This window comes from Cebus imitator, unplaced genomic scaffold (genome assembly GCF_001604975.1).
Source record: "Cebus imitator isolate Cc_AM_T3 unplaced genomic scaffold, Cebus_imitator-1.0 Scaffold259, whole genome shotgun sequence".
NCBI classification, from domain to species: Eukaryota; Metazoa; Chordata; class Mammalia; order Primates; family Cebidae; genus Cebus; species Cebus imitator.
Genome location: NW_016107574.1, coordinates 622,056 through 641,898, shown reverse-complemented (window position 1 = coordinate 641,898; position 19,843 = coordinate 622,056). Strand labels below are relative to the sequence as shown.

The 19,843-nt window shown below is 45.2% G+C and overlaps 1 protein-coding gene across 3 annotated transcripts in view; it reads left to right on the top strand.

Moving 5' to 3' along the window:
* Positions 1 to 19,843, top strand: part of RBM20 (RNA binding motif protein 20) — a 72,409-nt gene that overhangs the window by 27,835 nt on the left and 24,731 nt on the right. For all 3 annotated transcript variants that reach the window (XR_005195616.1, XM_017499685.2, XM_017499684.2), the window contains exons 6-9: positions 4,002 to 4,142; positions 6,284 to 6,415; positions 16,434 to 16,513; positions 18,343 to 19,012. Coding sequence is in view for 2 of the 3 variants with exons in the window: in XM_017499685.2 (XP_017355174.1) it covers positions 4,002 to 4,142; positions 6,284 to 6,415; positions 16,434 to 16,513; positions 18,343 to 19,012 (1,023 nt within the window). In the remaining variant the exon portion in view is untranslated. The remainder of the gene's footprint in view (positions 1 to 4,001; positions 4,143 to 6,283; positions 6,416 to 16,433; positions 16,514 to 18,342; positions 19,013 to 19,843) is intronic.

The window sequence follows — 19,843 nt, the reverse complement described above, 5'->3', positions numbered from 1 at the left end:
GATCTCTTGACCTCGTGATCCACCCGCCTCGGCCTCCCACAGTGCTGGGATTACACGCATTTTTCAATGTCAAAAATAATGTTTAGCCCCCTGCCTCCTGTAGTTATTACCTTCGAAGACCTTTAAGGGCTTATAAGAGAGCCCAGGTTGGGAATTACTGCACAGCTTGGTGATGCTTGCTCAAGAGTACTCAGGATTGCCAGTGCCCCCAATGTGCAAACTGTACCTTTGATGTACCACCCAGAGACCTCACTCCCCCTTCTTCCCTTCTCACTTTCCTTCCTCGCTCCCTGCCTTTCTCCCTCACCATTCAGATCTCCCACTGGGCACAGGGCAAAAAATAGCCATGTTTATGTAAAGTGTAATGAGAATAACACAAGTGATAATACCTGGTATTGTACATCTTTTATGAATCAATTATAGTTTTGAACCTAAATGGAGTTTAGCAACAACCAAAAGATATTTCCGATCAATGGCAGAAAAGAACTTGATGAACTATCCTAAATAAAATATTGGCAAAAGAATAGAACATATAAAAATTAATTTATCTTTCTAACCGGATAGGATTTACCACATGCCCTGAAGCCAGACACCACACAGCAGCAAACGATTAACCCACAGATTCTCAAGATTTTCACTTCATGACTCACTTAGAAAATGATCTGCTATAAACTGAAGAAGCTGCTCATGGTCACTGGAGGGGCTTGGCCTTCAGCCTGAGGGATCAATATCTTGGCACTCCTATAACCATTTGCTCTTGATGTCGCTCATAGTTGGAAAGCTCCAAATTACTATTATCTGGAAGAATACGAAAAACCGCATTATTATCTTAATAAATGACAACAAGGGAATTGGTAAAAATCCAACTTCTATTTCTGATTAAAATCTTGGAAGAGAAAGTACTCAGAAGATGTCCTTTTTAAAATTTGAGTGGGAATTTTAATTGAGACCCATTCATTTTAGTGCCTTTGGTAATAACATCTACAGCATGAATACTTCTCTTTTTCGGTGACCGGCGGCTGCGAGGTCGTTTATTCTACTACCCAGCAGCAGCAGTTGCTGTTCTGTGCTCCGATAAAAGCCTCTTGAGTTGTCCTTTCAGTCTGGAGGAGACAATGAGAGAGGCGCTGGCCCTCATGCCTGTTCACTAGGCAAGTGGACCGGCCACCAGCAGGATTAGCCCGGAACTGCCTTGGGTGTCTGCTCCATTGTCCAAGCACACATTAGCCCAGGCTAACCACAGCAAAGTCACATGGGGCAGAAACATGCCTCGCTAAGAGGAGACCAGGCAGAGCGCCCAGCCTCAGCTCTCCTTGTGATAAGCTCAGAGGACCAGCCACTCTGCCCTGCTTGAAAGCTCAGCTGTGTCAGCATGTTTATGTGAACATTCACCCTAGTGGGAGGCAAAGATTCTGCCTCTTAATAGCCTTCCTCCTTTCATCTCTGCAGAAGGGTTCTGTCCTCACTAGCCAGGCTCAGTCTCAAAGTCTCCTAGCTCATGGAGAGCTCATTTGCACTTTAGGGAGATGAGGCGCTGCTTTGGCAGCTGCCTGAATCCTTGCCCGCCTTTGGGAATGTGCTTCGTCTCTGGACATTGCAGAGTGGGAGGTCGGAGAGACGCACTCTTGGGCTTCTACAATTCAGGGCTGAACCATAAAAGGAAATCCTTATTGACTGTAATTGTTTTCAGCTCAGATGAGACAAATGAGGGTTCTTCATGGTAGAACTACCCAAGTATTAGCCCTTGTTAGGGATGACATCTCAGACGTTCCCCCCTGTATTACCTTAGCAGAGTCGGACCCACATCAAATGTAATTAGATGTTGAAGTTCAGTTTAACATAGAAAATTGTGATTATGCAAATGTAGGCTATGCTATCAGAATGTGTTTCAGGTTTGGAAAATTATATCCTTCTCTTCCACTGTAGGTTGGTTTATGGTTACTAATTCTTGACCCTCCCAGAGATTCCAGGCTCATTAAGGTTTGCACAAAACAGACACACTTCCTCCCTCCAGGAGCTTTGATTAGGGCCAAATGCTGGCTTCCAAACTGTGCTCCTTAGAGGTACCTTTGAGACTGCCAGGTGGGGGTGGTGCCAGGGTGCTGGACCCCAAGGATTGACCAGAAGAGCTCCACTTTTATTTGTTGGATACATTGGGATAAACAAACTTTATTTGAAGAAAGCATTCCATGCTAAAAATATCTTGAAAACCACTGCCCTAAACCACAGGTTGTTGCTGTGAATGTCAGTGCATATGTATTAGAATCCCACAAACTTTCCTATGTTCTTTTTTCTTTATTGGAATTGTAAGTCAGACAACATGAGGTATACATGAAGAAGGTTCAGCATATCTCATCTTTTCGCCTTTCCATTCTTCTCCTCCGAAGATAACCAGCATTGACAAGTCGATATATATGCTCCATACCTTTCTCTGTGCTGATATTCTTTAAGCATTTTTTTATTGCAAAAAATTTTAAACATACAGAACAGTAGAGACCAGTATAATTAATCTTTGTATACCCATCACTCAATTCCAATGATTATCAAAATTTTACATTTTCTTCATCTATGTTTTTCTCATATATTTGTTTTGTTTTCCAAAAATGGCATCATAGCACACATACCACTTGGTAGCCTGCTTTTTTTTTTATTATTATTATTATTTTTTATTTTTATTTTTTTTGAGACGGAGTTTCACTCATGTTACCCAGGCTGGAGTGCAATGGCGCGATCTTGGCTCACCGCAACCTCCGCCTCCTGGGTTCAGGCAATTCTCCTGCCTCAGCCTCCTGAGTAGCTGGGATTACAGGCACGCACTACCACGCCCTGCTAATTGTATTTTTTTTTGGTAGAGACGGGGTTTCACCATGTTGACCAGGATGGTCTCGATCTCTTGACCTCGTGATCCACCCGCCTCGGCCTCCCAAAGTGCTGGGATTACAGGCTTGAGCCACCGCGCCCGGCCTAGCCTGCTTTTAACTTAACAATCTGTCTTTATAATTATTCCATATCACCAAGGTGAATCATTTGAGGCCAGGAGTTCGAGATCAGCCTGGGCGATACAGCAAGACCCTGTCTCTACAAAAAATAAAAATAAAAACATTAGCTGGGTGTGGGGGCTCAAGCCTGTAGTCCCAGCTATTTGGGAGGCTGAGTAGGGAGGATGGCTTGAGCCCAGGAGTTCAAGGCTGCAGTGCGCTATGATTGTGCCACTGCATTCTAGTCTGAGTGGTACAGCAAGACTCTGACTCCTAAAAAAGAATATTCTATATCAGCACATTCACCTCCTTCTTGTCATGGGTATGTAGTTTTGTATTTTATGATTGAACCATCATTTACTCAAACATTTCCCTATTGTTGGGCATTCAGGCTGTTTCCAAAATTTTTTGCCACCTAATAAATTACTGTGATAAATTTTCTCGCACGTGAGCCATCACATATTGGGGTGCTGTTATTTCTATAGGACACATTTTGAAGAATGGAATGGCAGGATCATAGGCTCTGTATACTTTGTTTTATGTAATATTGCTAAAGTATATTCTCAAAAGATTATTGATACTCAAACCTCCCACTAGCCACATGTGGATATGCTCATTTCTTCATATTCTCTACAGCCCCGGAAGTAATTGCTTATTAAAAATATTATTATGACATAGTGATACACACCCATAGTCCCAGCTACTTGGGAGGCTGAGGTGGGAGAATCACCTGAGTCCAGAAGTGAAGGCTGCAGTGAGCCGTGTTGACACTACTGCCCACTAGCCTGGGCAATGGGAGTGAGACCCTGTCTCAAAAAAATATGTATTATGAATCCTTCTGTAAAGAGATAGAATAAAATTGATATTTTATGTATGTCTGTGAATGGGTTTTTTCTGCATTCAATTTGTAAATTATAGTTTTGCAATCGTTGTTCGGGGGAAAGATAGCCATTAGGAATGTCTGGAAGAGAGGGGAAAAGGGAGTGGTCTTCGGAAGACCACTGCTGATCCTTGTTCCCATTGTTTGCACAGTGGAAAGGGGCTGGCCGCGTGGTGCACATCTGCAATCTCCCTGAAGGAAGCTGCACTGAGAATGACGTCATTAACCTGGGGCTGCCATTCGGAAAGGTCACTAATTATATCCTCATGAAGTCGACTAATCAGGTAGGTCTGGGTACTTTCACTCCAGTGTGTATGCGACAGACCACACATTAGTGAAAGGGAAATATATAATTTTTGAAAGAAGCCACTCTTAACATAAAGAGGTGATGCATAGCTGGCCTTCTGTTAGCATGGCATAGACGTTTTTGTTGGTAGTGTTTTTTTTTGTTTCCTCTAGTTTCACTCTATCCTTCTAGTGATGGGTACAGGCCTTTGTGAAACGCCTAGGGGTGAGAGGAGGTGCTTTGGAATGAGGTGCTCATTCACATAGAAAAGGTAATTGGCCCCCAAAATAAAAATCTACAGACTGAGTCTCTTCACTTTGTTGTCAACCACCTGAGCTAATGCTTCAGTCTTGTCTTCTAAGCTTATCCTATCTGATGGCCTGGATTTGGAGCCAAGAACCTGGGACTAGGTATTTTTGCTGGTCCTTGATGTCAGCAGGTGAGGCCCTTTGTCTCACAGAAGAGTAGGAGTGTGAGAATGGATAGATGCTTAGTAAGTCTAAGGAACTAAGAATCCTTAACCTGTGGGAGTTGACTGAGCCCTTGGGGACAGAGTACGTTTGTCTTCATTTCTAAAGTCAGGTGGGGAGTTTATACCCTCAATGGTCAGGAATCAGAATATTTTATCTTTTAATGAATGTTTTTACTTTATGAATTGGAAGAACCGGCATAGGAGAGATTCTTTTCTTAAAGAAGGGTGAACTTTGGAGACTCACAGCCATATCAAGTCATTAGGTGTCTCTCTCCATCGGCCTGGGGTGAGGCTACTCACTTGTCTTTGTTCCTACTTCTCAGAAATTCTACTTTGGGTAAATGCACAGAATTCAGCTTGCAGCATTGATGTGGTGAGAGTCCCTAGATTAGTATTATTCCCATTTGACGAGTGAGAGCTACAGGTGCTGAAAAGTTTAACAAGAAAGAGGCACTTAGAAAGCTGGGTGGCAGAATGTGAAATAAAACCCTAAAGAATCTTGCTTAGTCACCCACGCTAATGCTGTAGACTATGACAGCACAGAGAAAAGCCGTGCATCTGAAATTCAGAAATAAATATGAGAGAAGGAAGGGGATGAGCTTGTTTAGCCCCTTCAGTTCAAGGAAATGAGAGTATTAGGGTCTCACAACGGGGGCTTCCCTGTCACCGACTCCTTTTCCCTTGTAGCATAGAGGAATCAGGATCAGTACATCGTCAGTATAGTACGAACCAAATAATCCAAGAAACAATAGCAGCAACAAATTTGCCACACCAGCTACTGGGATAAATTGATGCACAGTTAAAACAGTCTCTTTGGAACTCTCAGTAGACACAGACTGAATGGAAAACCCATTTCTCTGTGTTTTATCAGAACAGTTAAATAAAGAAGAAAGATGCTGTGGAAACATAATTGGGGAGTTTTCCTTTTTCTGTAACTCATGACAACATGGCCTTCCTTCAAGCCTAGGGGTTTGTGAGCCGCTGAGTTTTGAGAATGTTTCTTTCTTTATAAGGAAAGTAAGAACTCAAATAACTAAAGCTTGTGTCTCTTGCTGTCACCATCACCACCAAATAGCAAGTTTTATAGGGATCAGCCCAAGGCCACATATGCAACTGCCCCTCCAGGGAAATGTGGGTTAGTGGACTCTCCCATCTCAGAGGGATTCCATGGCACAATGTATCCCAAGACAGACACATAATTAAGACCAATGTCTGATAACCCTGGGCATCGGGAAAGGGCCATCTTATAATGAGCTGTTTTGGTGATGTTAATAAAAAGGTCTCTTTGAGCAGATGGGATCAAAGAGATCTCTCCCTTGTACTGACTTTTTTTTTCCTTTTAAGTGAGGTATAAAACACATACTCTACAGTGCATAATGTACACTCATCCTAAGTGTACAATTCCATTAATTTTTTTACATGTGTACACCCATATAATTAATACCGAGGTAAAGATATAGAGCATTTCCAGAATGTCAGATTTCTTTATGCTTTCTCCATCAGTACCCCATCCCCACCCCAGAGAGAAGCTCAATGTTAATTCCTGTCACCATTGATTATTTTTTGCCTGTTCTTGAACTTCAGATACATGGAATCATGCCTTTTACTGACTTTTGTTTAAGACCATTAAAGTCAGATCCAACGGGTGTCCTTTCTTTCTTTCTTAGGCCTTTTTAGAGATGGCTTACACAGAAGCTGCACAGGCCATGGTCCAGTATTATCAAGAAAAATCTGCTGTGATCAATGGTGAGAAGTTGCTCATTCGGATGTCCAAGAGATACAAGGAATTGCAGCTCAAGGTAAAGCATTATCTTGTTCATTTAGTCATTCAACAAGCACCAGATGAGTTTCTCCTCCTTGTGAGGCACTGACCTAAATGCTGGTGGAAAGGAGAGGATAGGAAAAGATTCAGAAATTACACACTGCCTTTGAGGATCTCACTTGGGAAGGCAAACCACTGCAGCATGGCAAGAAAAGTGCTCTCGATGTAAATACAAAATGCAAAGAGACGCTTGAGACTACCTGGGAGCCAAGGAAGATTTTCCAGAAAAAGGTGTTTACAGGGGAAGTCTTAAAGGAAGAAGGCAGGAGGGAAAAGTGCTGGGCGTTCCAGGTATAAACCCTTGAATACAACCTTCTCTACCTACACAGACCTTCAGTAGCTTTTTATTCCTCTGTCACACCCTTGATCTCTTGGTCTTTTCTCTTTCCTTCATATTTACGTCTTAAGCCTCATAGAAGTCCTTCTAAGCAGCCCTTGACTGAATTGGCCACTGTCAGAACTCTGGGATGAATTCAAATAGTTCCAAACCAGACTTTGCTTTTGTTTTAGCTGATCTACATTTCTTTCTTTTCTTTCCTTCTTGTTTAATTGCAAAGTGTAAGAGAACACACAGATAAATGGCTAATTATGTATTGTACAGTTTAAAAAGTAATAAGATCTCATAAATCCCATAAAACCACCACCAAAGTCAAGAAATAGAATATGGACAGCACCCAGAAGCCCCTGTGAATCCGTCCTCATGTTCAACTCTTCCCTCTCTACTCTCCTGACTTCAACGATAATCATATCCGTGCTTTTCCTTGTCATTCTATTGCCTGTATATGCCTCCCTAAACATTATGGTTTAGTTTTATCTGTTTTTGAACTTTATATAAATGGAATCATGCTGTGTTCTTACAGATCTTCCTTCTTTCATTCAACATAATGGCATCCACATTGTTGGGCATGTCTATGTATTTTCATTGTTATATACATTACCATTGTATGGCTATATACTTTATCCATTCTACTCTTGATGGACATTTGTGTTGTTTTACTGACAGAGCTAATCTGAACCTTCTCAAACATGTCATCTTGGTATATATGCACATGTGCATAAAACTAGAGGTACATATGTAACTAGGATTGAGACATTGCATCATAAGGCATGCTTACTTCAACTTTCCTAGATGATAGCAAGCTCTTTCCAAAATTAGTTGTCTCAACTTTGTCCTCCTACTAGTAGTGTGTAAGAGTTTTCAGTGGTCCACATTCTTGTTAACCCGTTGTCTTGTTCAACGAGTTTTAAATTTTTGCCTGTCTTGAGAGAGTATCATGGTTTATCACAGCTTTATATTTTATTCTCCTAATTGGGCATAAACTTTTTCATCTGTTTATTGACTGTTCCATCTGGATCTTCTGTGGTGGGATGTTTCTTTTCAAGTCGTTTGCCCATGCTTTTCCTTTGCATTATGTCTTCTATTTTTGGAGACAGAGTCTCGCCCTGTCGCCAGGCTGGAGTGCAGTGGTGCGATCTCGGCTCACTGCAACCTCCGCCTCCTGGGTTCAAGCAATTCTCCTGCCTCAGCCTCCTGAGTAGCTTGGACTACAGGCACGCCACCATGCCCAGCTAATTTTTGTATTTTTTTTTTTTGGTAGAGACGGGCTTTCACCGTTTTGGCCAGGATGGTCTCGATTTCTTGACTTCATGATCTGCCCACCTCGGCCTCAGCATTGTGTCTTCTTAATGGTTTGCAGGAGTTCTCTTAACTGGCTCACTGAGTCTATTTGGATTCCTTGTAATTAAGGCTATATTTGTGTTTAAATCTATCCTCTTATTTTGTGCTTTCTACTGTTCCATTTAATAGGGATTTTTTTCCTGTTTACTCTAGCTCATTCCACATTGACTTTAGGGTCCACTTTGTCCAAGAACCACAGGCCTAAATCCACCTTCAAAGTTGAAGTCAAAAGACAAAGGCTCAGTGGATGTTTCTGGCTAGTGCTGACATTCTGACAGGTTTACCTATGTAGATGAGTGCTGTGTCAACTAGCTTTCAGAGTCCTGAATCAGTGGCGCTTACATCATTGCCTCTGAAGTTCGGTTGCTAACAGTTCTCCTTCAGGCAGAACCTGGCTTGTTTTTTTTTTTTTTTTTTTTTTTTTTCTAAAGAAAGTATGTTGCTACTTTCAGACAAGTAAGGATCCCACCCCATTTTGTATCCAGCCAAATTTCCTGTTCTCCTGGAGTCTCCCCTGAGGTCTAGAAGTGAATTTCTACACTAAGTTCCCAGTGGAGCTTTGGTCTCCAGATGAGATGTTGTCATAAGTTTCTAATTAGGATTAACAGCCGTAATTGGCTTCTTAAACTACCAAAGCATAGTAATACCTTCCTTAGGGAGATAGTTTGGGGTGGTGCAAAAACCATGGGTTAAAGAGGTCAGATGCTTTCAGCAAATGTTCACTGAGGGCTCACCACGGGTGGAACTGGGCCAGGTACCACGGAGGTAGAGGTAGCAAGCTGGTGAGGAGTCAGTCTGGTGGGAGTAAAAGCAAATAAACATAGAACCGTTGACAACCGTGTGACCTATGCCAGATTGGAAGGTGGTGATGTCAGCCTGGGCTCTACCCCTTCCTGCTTTAGTGAGCTTTGACAAGTTGCTTAACCTCTGTGAACCTCAGTTTCCAGATCAGGAAAGGACTATACTTGAGTTATGTGGCTTTAAGCATTTTTTTCATATGTTATCTTTGGAGGCTCATAATCACCCTACCCTGTGAGGTATATAGGGTGGATAATAGCAGTAATTATCAGAGTACAACAATAACAATAATATATACCTTTAATTGAGTCCTGGTACTCTGGGACAAATAATGTATCAACCAATTTACATACATTATTTAATCCTGACATCAGTCCTGTTAGACAGGTATTATTATCTCAGCTTTACAGATGAGGAATCTGAAGCTAATAGAAGTTCACTAACTTGCCCAGGATTGTATTTAGCTACTGGAAGAGCTACAATTAAAACTTAGTAGTTTCAGTTTTGCACGAAAGCTGCATTGTTATAGTGTGTTATTACAATGTCTGTTGTCTGCATGAAAAAAAACTTGAGAAATCAAGTAGTTTGCACATAGTCACCCAGCCGGGAAGCAGCAGAGACAGTATTCTAACAGAGCTTCTCAGGCTTCAGTGTGCGTACAAATCGCTCGTGGATGTCGTTAAAATGCAGTTTGATTCAGCTTGTCTAAGGCAGTGCTGATATTGTGTATTTCTAACGAGGTCCCAAGAGATGCAGCTGCTGGTACTCAGACTTTAAACATTGTTTTCTGATCTTTAGCAGGGCTTTTCTGCTCTCCAAGCTGCCATATTCCCTCGTGGGGTCATTGTGAAGGTCGCATGGAATAACAGATGTGAAAACATCTTAAAGTATGTTCCCACTACATACTAATGCATGCTCTGTGGTCCCTATGTTGATACGAATCAGCTGCAACTCTGCAAGTAACAGAAATTCATCTCCATTAAGCATGTCGGCATAAGTAAAAAAAAATATATATATATATATGTGTGTATATATATATATATATATATATATATATATATGAATTCATGTAAATGAAAAGTCCGGGAATAACTCTGGCTGTAGGTATGGCTGGATTCAGGACACAGACACCTTCATGAGGACTTGGTTTCCCTCCACTCTGCCCTCTGCTCTTTTGGCTTTGTTTATTGGGGGCTCCCTGGGATGGGCCAGGCTCTCTCCTCTAGGTGGCATGATGGCTACAGTGACCCCAGCAGTTCTTTCTCCCCTTCCATTTCCTTCAACAAGAGGAAGCCAGAGTTTTTCCTAGAAGCTCCTACAAAAGTCCTGGGACTTTTGAGAGAGTCACTCTGACGGGACCAGCTTAGCACCATTGCACATCCCTGAACTCATCTCTGGCCAGGCCTAGGCCATGCTGTGATTGGCTGGACCCGTGTCATCTGCTACATCCTCAGAGCTGGGGCAAAGACCCACGCAGAGCTCTGGAGCAAGAGGAGGGAGGAACAGCTGCTGTCAGGAGGAGGCAGAGTGGCTACTGGGAAGGTACGGGGCAAACACTGTATCCATGTGTGTCTCTGGGCCAAAGGGGTCACAGTGAGGTCCCATCAGGGTTAGCAGAGGTGGGGAGAAATTCTGATCGCTCTTTCTCCTCTATCTTTCGCTCGCCAGGCAAAATGCAGGGAGAGAAAGGAGAGATTTTCAGGTATTTTTCATTTCCTCTCTTGAATATTTTCTCATGCACATATCTTATCTCCCCCCCATACTTCCTGTGGCAAAGGTTCTGTTCCTCAGCGTATTTGAAGCAGAACCTTCCACAGAACAGATGTTTGATAAATATGCAAAATGAATGAGAAAGAGAAAACCTGAAGGAACAATAAAAAGTGAGTTCTCTTCTTCCTGCAGACCTGGACAAGACGATTGGAATATTTTCTGGGTTGTTCTATAGAAACTTTGTCAATAAGTATGGAATCATAATTTCTTTGATGCAGAAGCAAACTTGGAATAATTTAAACCAGTGCTTCCCAGTCATTTCATCAGAGGGTTATCAGGGGATTTTTTGTGGGGCAGTCCTCTTGCCCAGAGATTCTCCTTCAATAGGCTTGGGGTGGGAATGAGACTCCCAGGTGCTTTTGAGGGTAGAGGACCTGGTTTCGGAGTCACTGGTCTTGCCAGTCTCCTCACTACAGAGGGGGCTTCTGGCCCTGGGAAGCAGTCTTTGAATGGTCCATGGTGCTCTCAGTTGGGAAGATGATTGAGGGTCTTCTCTATGTGGTAATAGTTACAAAGTATACAAGGCATGGTTTTCACTTGGGGAGACGACTTCACTCTCCAATTGGGAGACAAATTATTCTTGTGCAAAATAGCACAAGATTTAAACATGAGTGCATAAGTACGGGAGCTACCAGAAGTTCCATGGCAAAAGGCAGTGTGACTGAGGGGTGTATAAAAGGGAGGAGATTCTGAAGCAAGGCCTTGAAGAAGAGGAGAATTAGCTAAAGAGAGAAGGGGCTTCCAGGCAGGAGGAGGGCGAGTGAGGATGTCGAGCCTAGAAAGCCTGGTCACGTTGAAACAGTCAGGGCTGCCTCGACAGGATCGGGCTGAGGTGAGTTCTGGGCTCATCTGGAAGGTTTCAGCATCTTCCCAGGACTCCTGAAGTGTGTAAAACAGTTGTGGAGTCGTCAGAGGGCATGAAACTCTCCAGCAGCTCCCTCATGTTGGCCAAGCACTCTGTGACTTTTATGGGTATAGCCTGCCATGCCCTGAGGCTTTCGGTGGATGCCAGATGGGCCTCATTAACCCACCTTTACAGGTGGAGAAAGTATTTCCCATAGGCAATGAGCCTTGATCCTGGGTGACCCAGCCAGGTGGGGGAAGGGCTGGGGCTGCTCTTCCTGGGTTGAGATTCCAAGTTGTGGTGCCTCCCTCTTAATATGACAGCACTTTTCTAGGACCACATGGGGCTTGGAATCTCACCCTTGTCTTAAAAGCAGCAAGATGGGTTAACTCTGAGCGCTATAGATGGTCCCTTGTGGGATTGTTGAGCAGGATCACACAGAATGGATGAAAAGATAACAATGTCTGACCTTTGCTTCAAAATAATATTGGGGGTGGGGAAAGAGGGTGGTGAGTACAGATGTGTATTAGTCCATTCTCACAGTGCTATGAAGAGCTACCTCATGGTGGCTTATGTCTGTAATCCCAGCACTTTGGGAGTCTGAGGCAGGTGAATCGAGATCAACAGTTTAAGACAAGCCTGGCCAACATGATGAAACCTAAACTAAAAATACAAAAATTAGCGGAGTGTGGCGGCACGCACCTGCAATCCCAGTTACTCAGGAAGCTAAGGCAGGAGAATCGCTTGAACCCAGAAGACAGAGGCTGCAGTGAGCCGAGATTGTGCCACTGCACTCCAGCCTGGGCCACAGAGTGAGACACCATTGAAAAAAAAAAACAAAAAACTACCTGGGTGGGTAATTTATAAAGAAAAGAGGTTTAATTGGCTCACAGGTCCCCAGGCTGTACAGGAAGCATGGCTGGGGAGGCCTCAGGAAACTTTCAATATGGCGGAAGGCAAAGGGGAAGTAGGCGTGTCTTTCACAGCCAGAGCAGGAGGAGGAGTGGGAGCAGGGAGATGCTACACACTTTTAAACAACGAGATCGCATGAGAACTCTATCACAAGAGCAGTACTAGGGGAATGATGCTAAACCACTAAAAACCACCCGCATAATCCAGTCACCTCCTACCAGGCCCCACCTTCACCATTTGGGATTACAATGGAACATGAGATTTGGGTGGGGGCACAGAACAAAATCGTGTCAAGATGCAACAAGACTGGTTAGCATTGTTGAAGATGGGTAGTGGATTCTTGGGGGTTCAGTAAACCATTCTCCCTACTTCTCTGTATGTTTGAAATTCTCTATAATAAGGTAACCAAAATTTTATCATAGACCCACTCTATTCTCTCCTATTTCAATTTTTCTGGGGTGATTACAACTTTGTTTCACCTGCCCTGTTTATACCTTTAACCAGAGAATACAGAGGCTGGCCAAAGAAGAAGGTGGGGAGAATTTTCTTAGGGCTTTCTGAAGTCGATTATCTTATCCAAAAATCTTTGGCTACTTCTGTCCCCTTTTCAGATAGCAGCTGGTCCAGAGAGCACAAACAATTTGCAATTACCACCTAAAATAGCAGAACAGATGCTCTGATGCTCAGGAGGGATCACAGTACCTGTGACCGCTAGCCCCACCATGTAGTATTTGCAGGTTCGTATTCATTCTCTGCAGCTGCATCCGTCCATCTCTCCAGCCATGTATCCTGGGATGGGTGTTAGGGAGCACCTGTTCCATGCCAGGCTCTGTGCTGGTGTTGGCTGTATAAAGATCATCAGCCCAGGGGGCCCCTCCCTGGGGACCTGGGATCCAGAGAGAAGTAACTCCAGGAGGTGCTGGGCTGAAAGTGACCCCAGGAGGAGGTTCTGTGGTTAGGAAAATAAGGGGCAGAGGAATGTTTAAGCCAAAAAGAGGCTCTTCTAGGTCTACTCTAACTGCACCTCTTTGACCCCTGGGAAAATGCATGGGCCACTAGAGGATGTTTTCATCTGGGGTGTCTTATCAGCCTGCTCTGCCCCTCATCAGGGGGCACTCAGAAGGGAAGGGCCTGGGGGTGCTGTCTGTGATAACCAAGGTGCAGAAGGGACCAAGAGCTCAAGGAATGCCTCTGGTCCTGGCATTGGCCTGACCTGCTCCTGCCCTCATGTGCCTGAGCCCCACCCTCACAGTCACTCTGTCCTGGGTAATTTGCAAAACCTCAGCCACTCTCTGCCAAGGGCATCCTCCTCCCACTTCTGTTTTTCCTGGATCTGTGCTGGAAGAAATAATCAGGAGGATATGAGGTTCCAGAAGAGCAGAAGAAAACTGGAATCTTGGAGACTCTTTTTACAACAGGAAGTTCCCAATCCAACCCCCATGGGGAATTTTATTTTTATGTTCTGAAGAGCTGCCATGTACATTTATCCCAGTTTGGGGGCACATTCTTTACCCTTGGTCTGTTCTAGCTTGGCAGTGCAAGCCACAGATTTGGGAGGGACCTGGTTTGTGGTGTCCCTGGAGATGGCAAATCTCATGACATTGTCTTGATCCTGATGGCTCCCACCAGCTTTCCCAAGCTCCGCTGCTCCCTTGGTGCCTGTGTGAAGGCAGTGCTGAGGCAGGTCGTCTCAGGGACCAGCCATCCCAGCTGGCTTTCCCTTGATGATACAGTGGCTGGAATCCATTGTGTGGCCCAGGATGGACAGGCAGGAGGAAGACCTGCTTGGTGGGATCCACATTAAGTACAGTCAGCTCCAAATGAGCCTTCTTCTTTTAGCCAAGTGAGAACCAACTCTGGCTGATCTCTAGCCACATGGTGGGGTAGAAGGAGACATCTGGGCAGCAGCCTTCTTCTTGGCTGATGCCAACAGCCTTGGTTTCTATCCTTGTTTGGCCTTGGGTCTCTGCTTGTGGTCCAGTTTAAGTGGCTGAGGTGCTGGAGGCCAGTGTGAGTCTTGGGTGATGTGGTTATTTGCAGGTGGCCCCTTCATGTGCTTTACAGAAGGTCAGTCTCTACAGCTCATTTGACATAAGGGACCATTTGCCAAAGTTGTGGTGCCTTTTCTAGTGGACATCCTGCCCAGTGCTAAGTTCCTGGGCCTTTTCTTGAATGGGGGGTTGGCTGACTTCTTAACCTCTGAGTTCTTCACAAGCACAGATAAAGGAGTCACTGCCTTCTCTTTGACTTTCTTTCATGCAGCATCTCCATATGACAAGAGGTCCCTCTCTCACTTGAACATTTTATGTCTCTTCCCTGTGTCTTAGCGTTGACCTCTCTCCCTGAAACTGCAGAGGCAGCTCCTCCTTCATTCTCACCTTTACTCTGTGTTTTTCCCAGCCCAACCCTCTGTCTCAACAACAACAGATAATCAACCACGCCACTCAGAGTACTCATCCATGCTAGTCCAGCTAGATCACATCTCTGGACCTGCGTTTCCCATCTGTCAAATGAGATACTGATGCTTTTAAACATTTGTATGGCTCTTATTGCATTATTTAGCTGGGTGTGGTGGTTCATGTCTATACTCCCTGCACTTTGGGAGGCCAAGGTGGGAGGATCACTTGAGCCCAGGAGTTCGCGATCAGCCCTGGCAATATAGCAAGCCCCAGTCTTTATAAAAACTAAAAAATTAGCCAGGCGTGGTGGTGAGCCCCTGTAGTCCCAGCTACTTTGGAGGCTGAAGTGGAAGGATCACTTGAGCCTGGGAAGTTGAGGCTTTCAGTGAGCTGTGATTGTGCCACTTCATTCCAGCCTGAGTGACAGAACAAGACCCCGTTTCTTTAAAAAAAAAAAAAAGAAAATTGCTTTTTGTAAATTACATAGAAAACATCAAGGATAAAAAGCAGTTGATTAAATTTAATAAAAGCCATTATCAAAAGTTTACATCGACTGAGGGGTTTTAGTCTTAGTCTTTTTAAAAAATCAGCTTTATTTATTGAGATATAACTCACATTCCATAAAATTCACCCTGCTTGGTAGATTTTTATCTCAGGGATCAATTCTGCATAGTCTTTAGGAAAATGCTCCTGACTTGTCTTTTATGCTTATGAATTTCTTTCTAAAAATCATTTATTATTTACTTATTTTGGTTATCATATGTCCATTCTGGGTTTAGGAAAGGGCTTTGGTTGGGAACGGGGGGCTGGGGTTGGTCCTGTCCCGGCATAGCCCCCATCTAATGATCTCTAGGAAGGGTGGAGCTCTGGCTGGCAGCCATCCTCAGCTGTGAAGCCTGACTCCAGCTCTGCCATCCTCCTCACAGATTTACTCTGAGCATCGGCTGATCCCTGCACATGAGGTGTTGATGGGGGCACAGGGCATGGAAGGAAACTTGGAGTTTAAATACCTGGTGTCAGGTCCTGATTCTTTTCACTATCTGTGTGACCTTGAAGTGTTTCTTAACCCAACACAAGTCCAAGAGTCACCATCTGCATGGGACACAAGGTGGCAGAGACCCTGCCTCAACCTCTCTGGCTTTAAGTTTCCACAGATCTAAAAGGTGGAGACAGCAATCAATGATCTTCAAGTCTCTCCAGGTTTATAATGCATGCCTGCCTGCCTTCCTTCCTTCCTTCCCTCCCTCCCTCCATCCTTCTCTCCCTCTCTTTCTTTCATATTTTAAATGTTTTCTTTATTCAGGCAGAAGTGGGTATTAACAAATGCTGCTTGTCCCCAGCAGGTGGATGTGAACACCAGGCTCCTTCCTTCCCCAGCTCGATGGACCACTCAGTGTTCTCTGGCTCGCTCGGCCCTACCTGGTTCAGCGTCACACTCACACTCATCCATTGGATTATACTTTTTGTCTTCCTTACACAAGGCACATTGTCCCTTTTGGCGGATCAGGCAATGAATGACCCAGGTCAGAGCTGCTTCCCTCTGGTGTTTGCAAGGCCATCTCTGATCTGATGGTGATCTCTCTGACTTTGCTAGAAACCCGGGAAGGCCGTGGCTGCCATCATCCAGGACATCCATTCCCAGAGGGAGAGGGACCTGTTCCGGGAAGCAGACAGGTGAGGCCCCAGCCCCAAGTCTCCAGGCAGGTTCTGGGTAGTGGGAACACACTCCTGTTTCTCATTCTTAGGGGTGTTTGAGTCACACTGTGCCCTGCTCTTGCCCCTAACCCATCTATCTGCTTTCCTGGGTCCCACCTTTCCATGGTCCCCATGAGAAACAGCAGTCCAATTCAGATATACTGCTCAGGTTAACCTCGGGAGAATGCTGGGCTTCCCTTCATCTGTTCCACCTTTGCTGAAAAATAATATAGGAAAAGGTCTGTTAATATTTGGCCCTTTGGGGCAAGTCTACACCCTACTAAAATAGCCTAAAAGTAGTGTGTGTGTGTGTGTGTGTGTGTGTGTGTGTGTGTGTGTGTACATGTGGCTTCTGTTTAGAGCCAGCTCTTGGTTTTTCATGAGCTGAATGTAGATGTAAAAAGTAGAATGTAGATGGTTCAAAAAAAAACAATCAGTTACTTCAACAGTCACTTTCTCTGAACATTGAATATATTCCGTTTTCCAACCTATTTCTTACAACTGAAGTTTGTGATCAGGCCAAACTGGGGCTACAGGTTGACCACTGTTACTCCCCTACAAAGATAGTTCCTGCAGAGAGCCAAGGTAGAAAACTGCAGAAGCAGGCACCTCCTGGCACATCCTGGGATTCCTGCTGGGGTGGCCGCAGGCGGTGCTCTCACTTCCTGTAGAGGGCACAAGCCCAGGCTGTTTCCCCCATGATGGTCAAGGCCGCCTGGTCCTAGCAAGATGCTCCTCGGTGTCCCCTGGTCAGTGAGGGCTGCGTGGTTTTCCTGTATTTGGGAACTAAATGAAAAAATGCCCATCCTTTTAGAATATCGGATATATGACTCAGTTGACCTGCTTAACAACCAAACAGCATTCAGAGTGCATGTGTATCTGTGTATGTGTATATCATTGTATGCAACTGTTCAGGCTTGGAATCTGTATTGTTTACTGTATCATTATATGTAACTGTTCAGGCTTAGAATCTGTATTTGTTTATTCGTTTGTCTGTTTTGTTAAAATTGTGGTTATTTGGGTGTTTTAAAGACATGTGAAACCACATCTTGCCACCTGCAATTCTGCAGCAGAGTGGAGGGCGTTTAGAAAGTCTTGCTCTGAACCTTACATAGTTTGGGGTCCTGGTCTGGGTTTCAGTTTTTTCATCTTAAACATGTGTAGGTCGGAGTTCTAGAGTCTCTTCCAACCCTAAAATGCCTTCCTAATTCTTTTTCTAACCTCTGAGCCTGCCTTCCCCAATAGTTAGCATCGCTTTTCCATGCATAAACTGACCTGAGAAATTCATGAGAAAAGTGGAGGCCAAGAGGTTGGCTTTATTCTGATAGAGCCCAAATGTAGGTGTGGCTTCCAGTCTTGTAGCTAAGAGGCTGGCTAATGGCGCCGAGGGTTAAGCAGCCTTACCCACTAGGCTGGACTAGGGCAGTCTTGCCCCCCCCCGTACCCACCCTGCACAACCCCAGGAGGAGAGTCAGAGGTCCACTCCCTGAGCATAGCTCACTTCTAAGAGAAGGCAAGCTGGAGCCGAGCCAAAGCAACCCAGTTCTTCTTCCTAGTTCCCAGAAGCAGAAAGTGTAAAGGGGCGGAGCCTCGGCCAGTGCTGTGCTTCGGGAAAGTCCTCCTCGCAGAGGCCGGGAGGGAGGAAAAGGCTTTCTTCCCAAGCACCGTCTGTGGTTCTGCACAGTTGGGCGTTAAGAGGGTGCATAGCCACATGCACAGTATATCTCAGAGAGAGACTGTGTATCTGTGTGTGGGTGCGGTGGGATGGGTGTGAGGATTCTAAATCCTGCCCCTTGTCTCCCTCGCAGATATGGCCCAGAAAGGCCACGGTCTCGTAGTCCAGTGAGCCGGTCACTCTCCCCGCGGTCCCACACTCCGAGCTTCACCTCCTGCAGCTCTTCCCACAGCCCTCCAGGCCCCTCCCGGGCTGACTGGGGCAATGGCCGTGACTCCTGGGAGCACTCTCCCTATGCCAGGAGGGAGGAAGAACGAGACCCAGCTCCCTGGAGGGAGAACGGTGATGACAAGAGGGACAGGACGGAGCCCTGGACACATGATCGTAAACACCACCCCCGGCAACTGGACAAGGCGGAGTTGGACGATCGACCGGAAGGAGGGAGGCCCCACCGGGAAAAGTACCTGAGGTCTGGGTCTCCCAACCCGCCCCACGCTGGGTCCAGCTACAAAAGCCGCGAAGACGGCTACTACCGAAAAGAGCCCAAAGCCAAGTCGGACAAGTATCTGAAGCAGCAGCAGGATGCCCTCGGGAGGTCCAGGAGGAAAGAAGAGGCCAGGCTGCGGGAAAGCAGACACCCCCATCCCGATGACTCAGGCAAGGAAGATGGGCTGGGGCCAAACGTCACTAGGGCCCCTGAGGGCGTCAAGTCCAAGCAGAATGAGAAAAATAAAACCAAGAGACCTGATAGAGACCAAGAAGGAGCTGACGATAGAAAAGAAAACACAATGGCAGAGAATGAGGTAATGATCAATCTCTTCCCCAGGTAAGGCAAGGTAGGCCCTGAAGGAGAATAATCGTAATAATATGATGATGATGAACATTTATTGAATGAATGAACATTTACTGGCTATTTACTATGTGCTAGGCACTCTGCGAGACACTTAATCTCAATGAACTCATTTAATCCTCCCAGGTTTGGAGTACCAACGTTTGAGCTTGGTACTGTTGCTACTGCAGATGAGGAAACTGAGGCACAGAGAACTTACCTTATTTGTCCAAGAACACACAGTCAGGAAATGGCAGACACAGAATTATACCCAGGAGATCTGGCCCCAAATCCCACAGCACCTGTTGCCTTTACTAGAAGTTAGGGCAGGACATGATGGAAAGGCCTGTAGTCCTGTTTGTCCAGTAAGGAGTGGCCCTGAGGTGTTTGCACCCGAAGAGTCTGCCAAGGGAGATTAAATATTTGGTCCATTCTGTCTCCCTCCTGCCAAAATCATTTACCAATCCTGGAGCTCTGATGAGAGGCGGTAAAGGAGAAGCCGCCACCACCCACTAAGTTAAACTGGGTGTGCACAGCAGCTCACACTTGTATTCCCAGCACTTTGGGAGGCCAAGGCAAGCGGATCACCTGAGGTTAGGAGTTCGAGACCAGCCTGGCCAACATGGTAAAACCCCGTCTCTACTAAAAATACAAAAATTAGCCAGGTGTGGTGGCGCATGCTTCCCCGTTACTCAGAAGGCTGAGGCAGGAGAATCACTTTAACCCGAGAGGTGGAGGTTGCAATGAGCTGAGATCATGCCATTGCACTCCAGCCTGGGTGACAAGAGCGAAACTCCATCTCCAA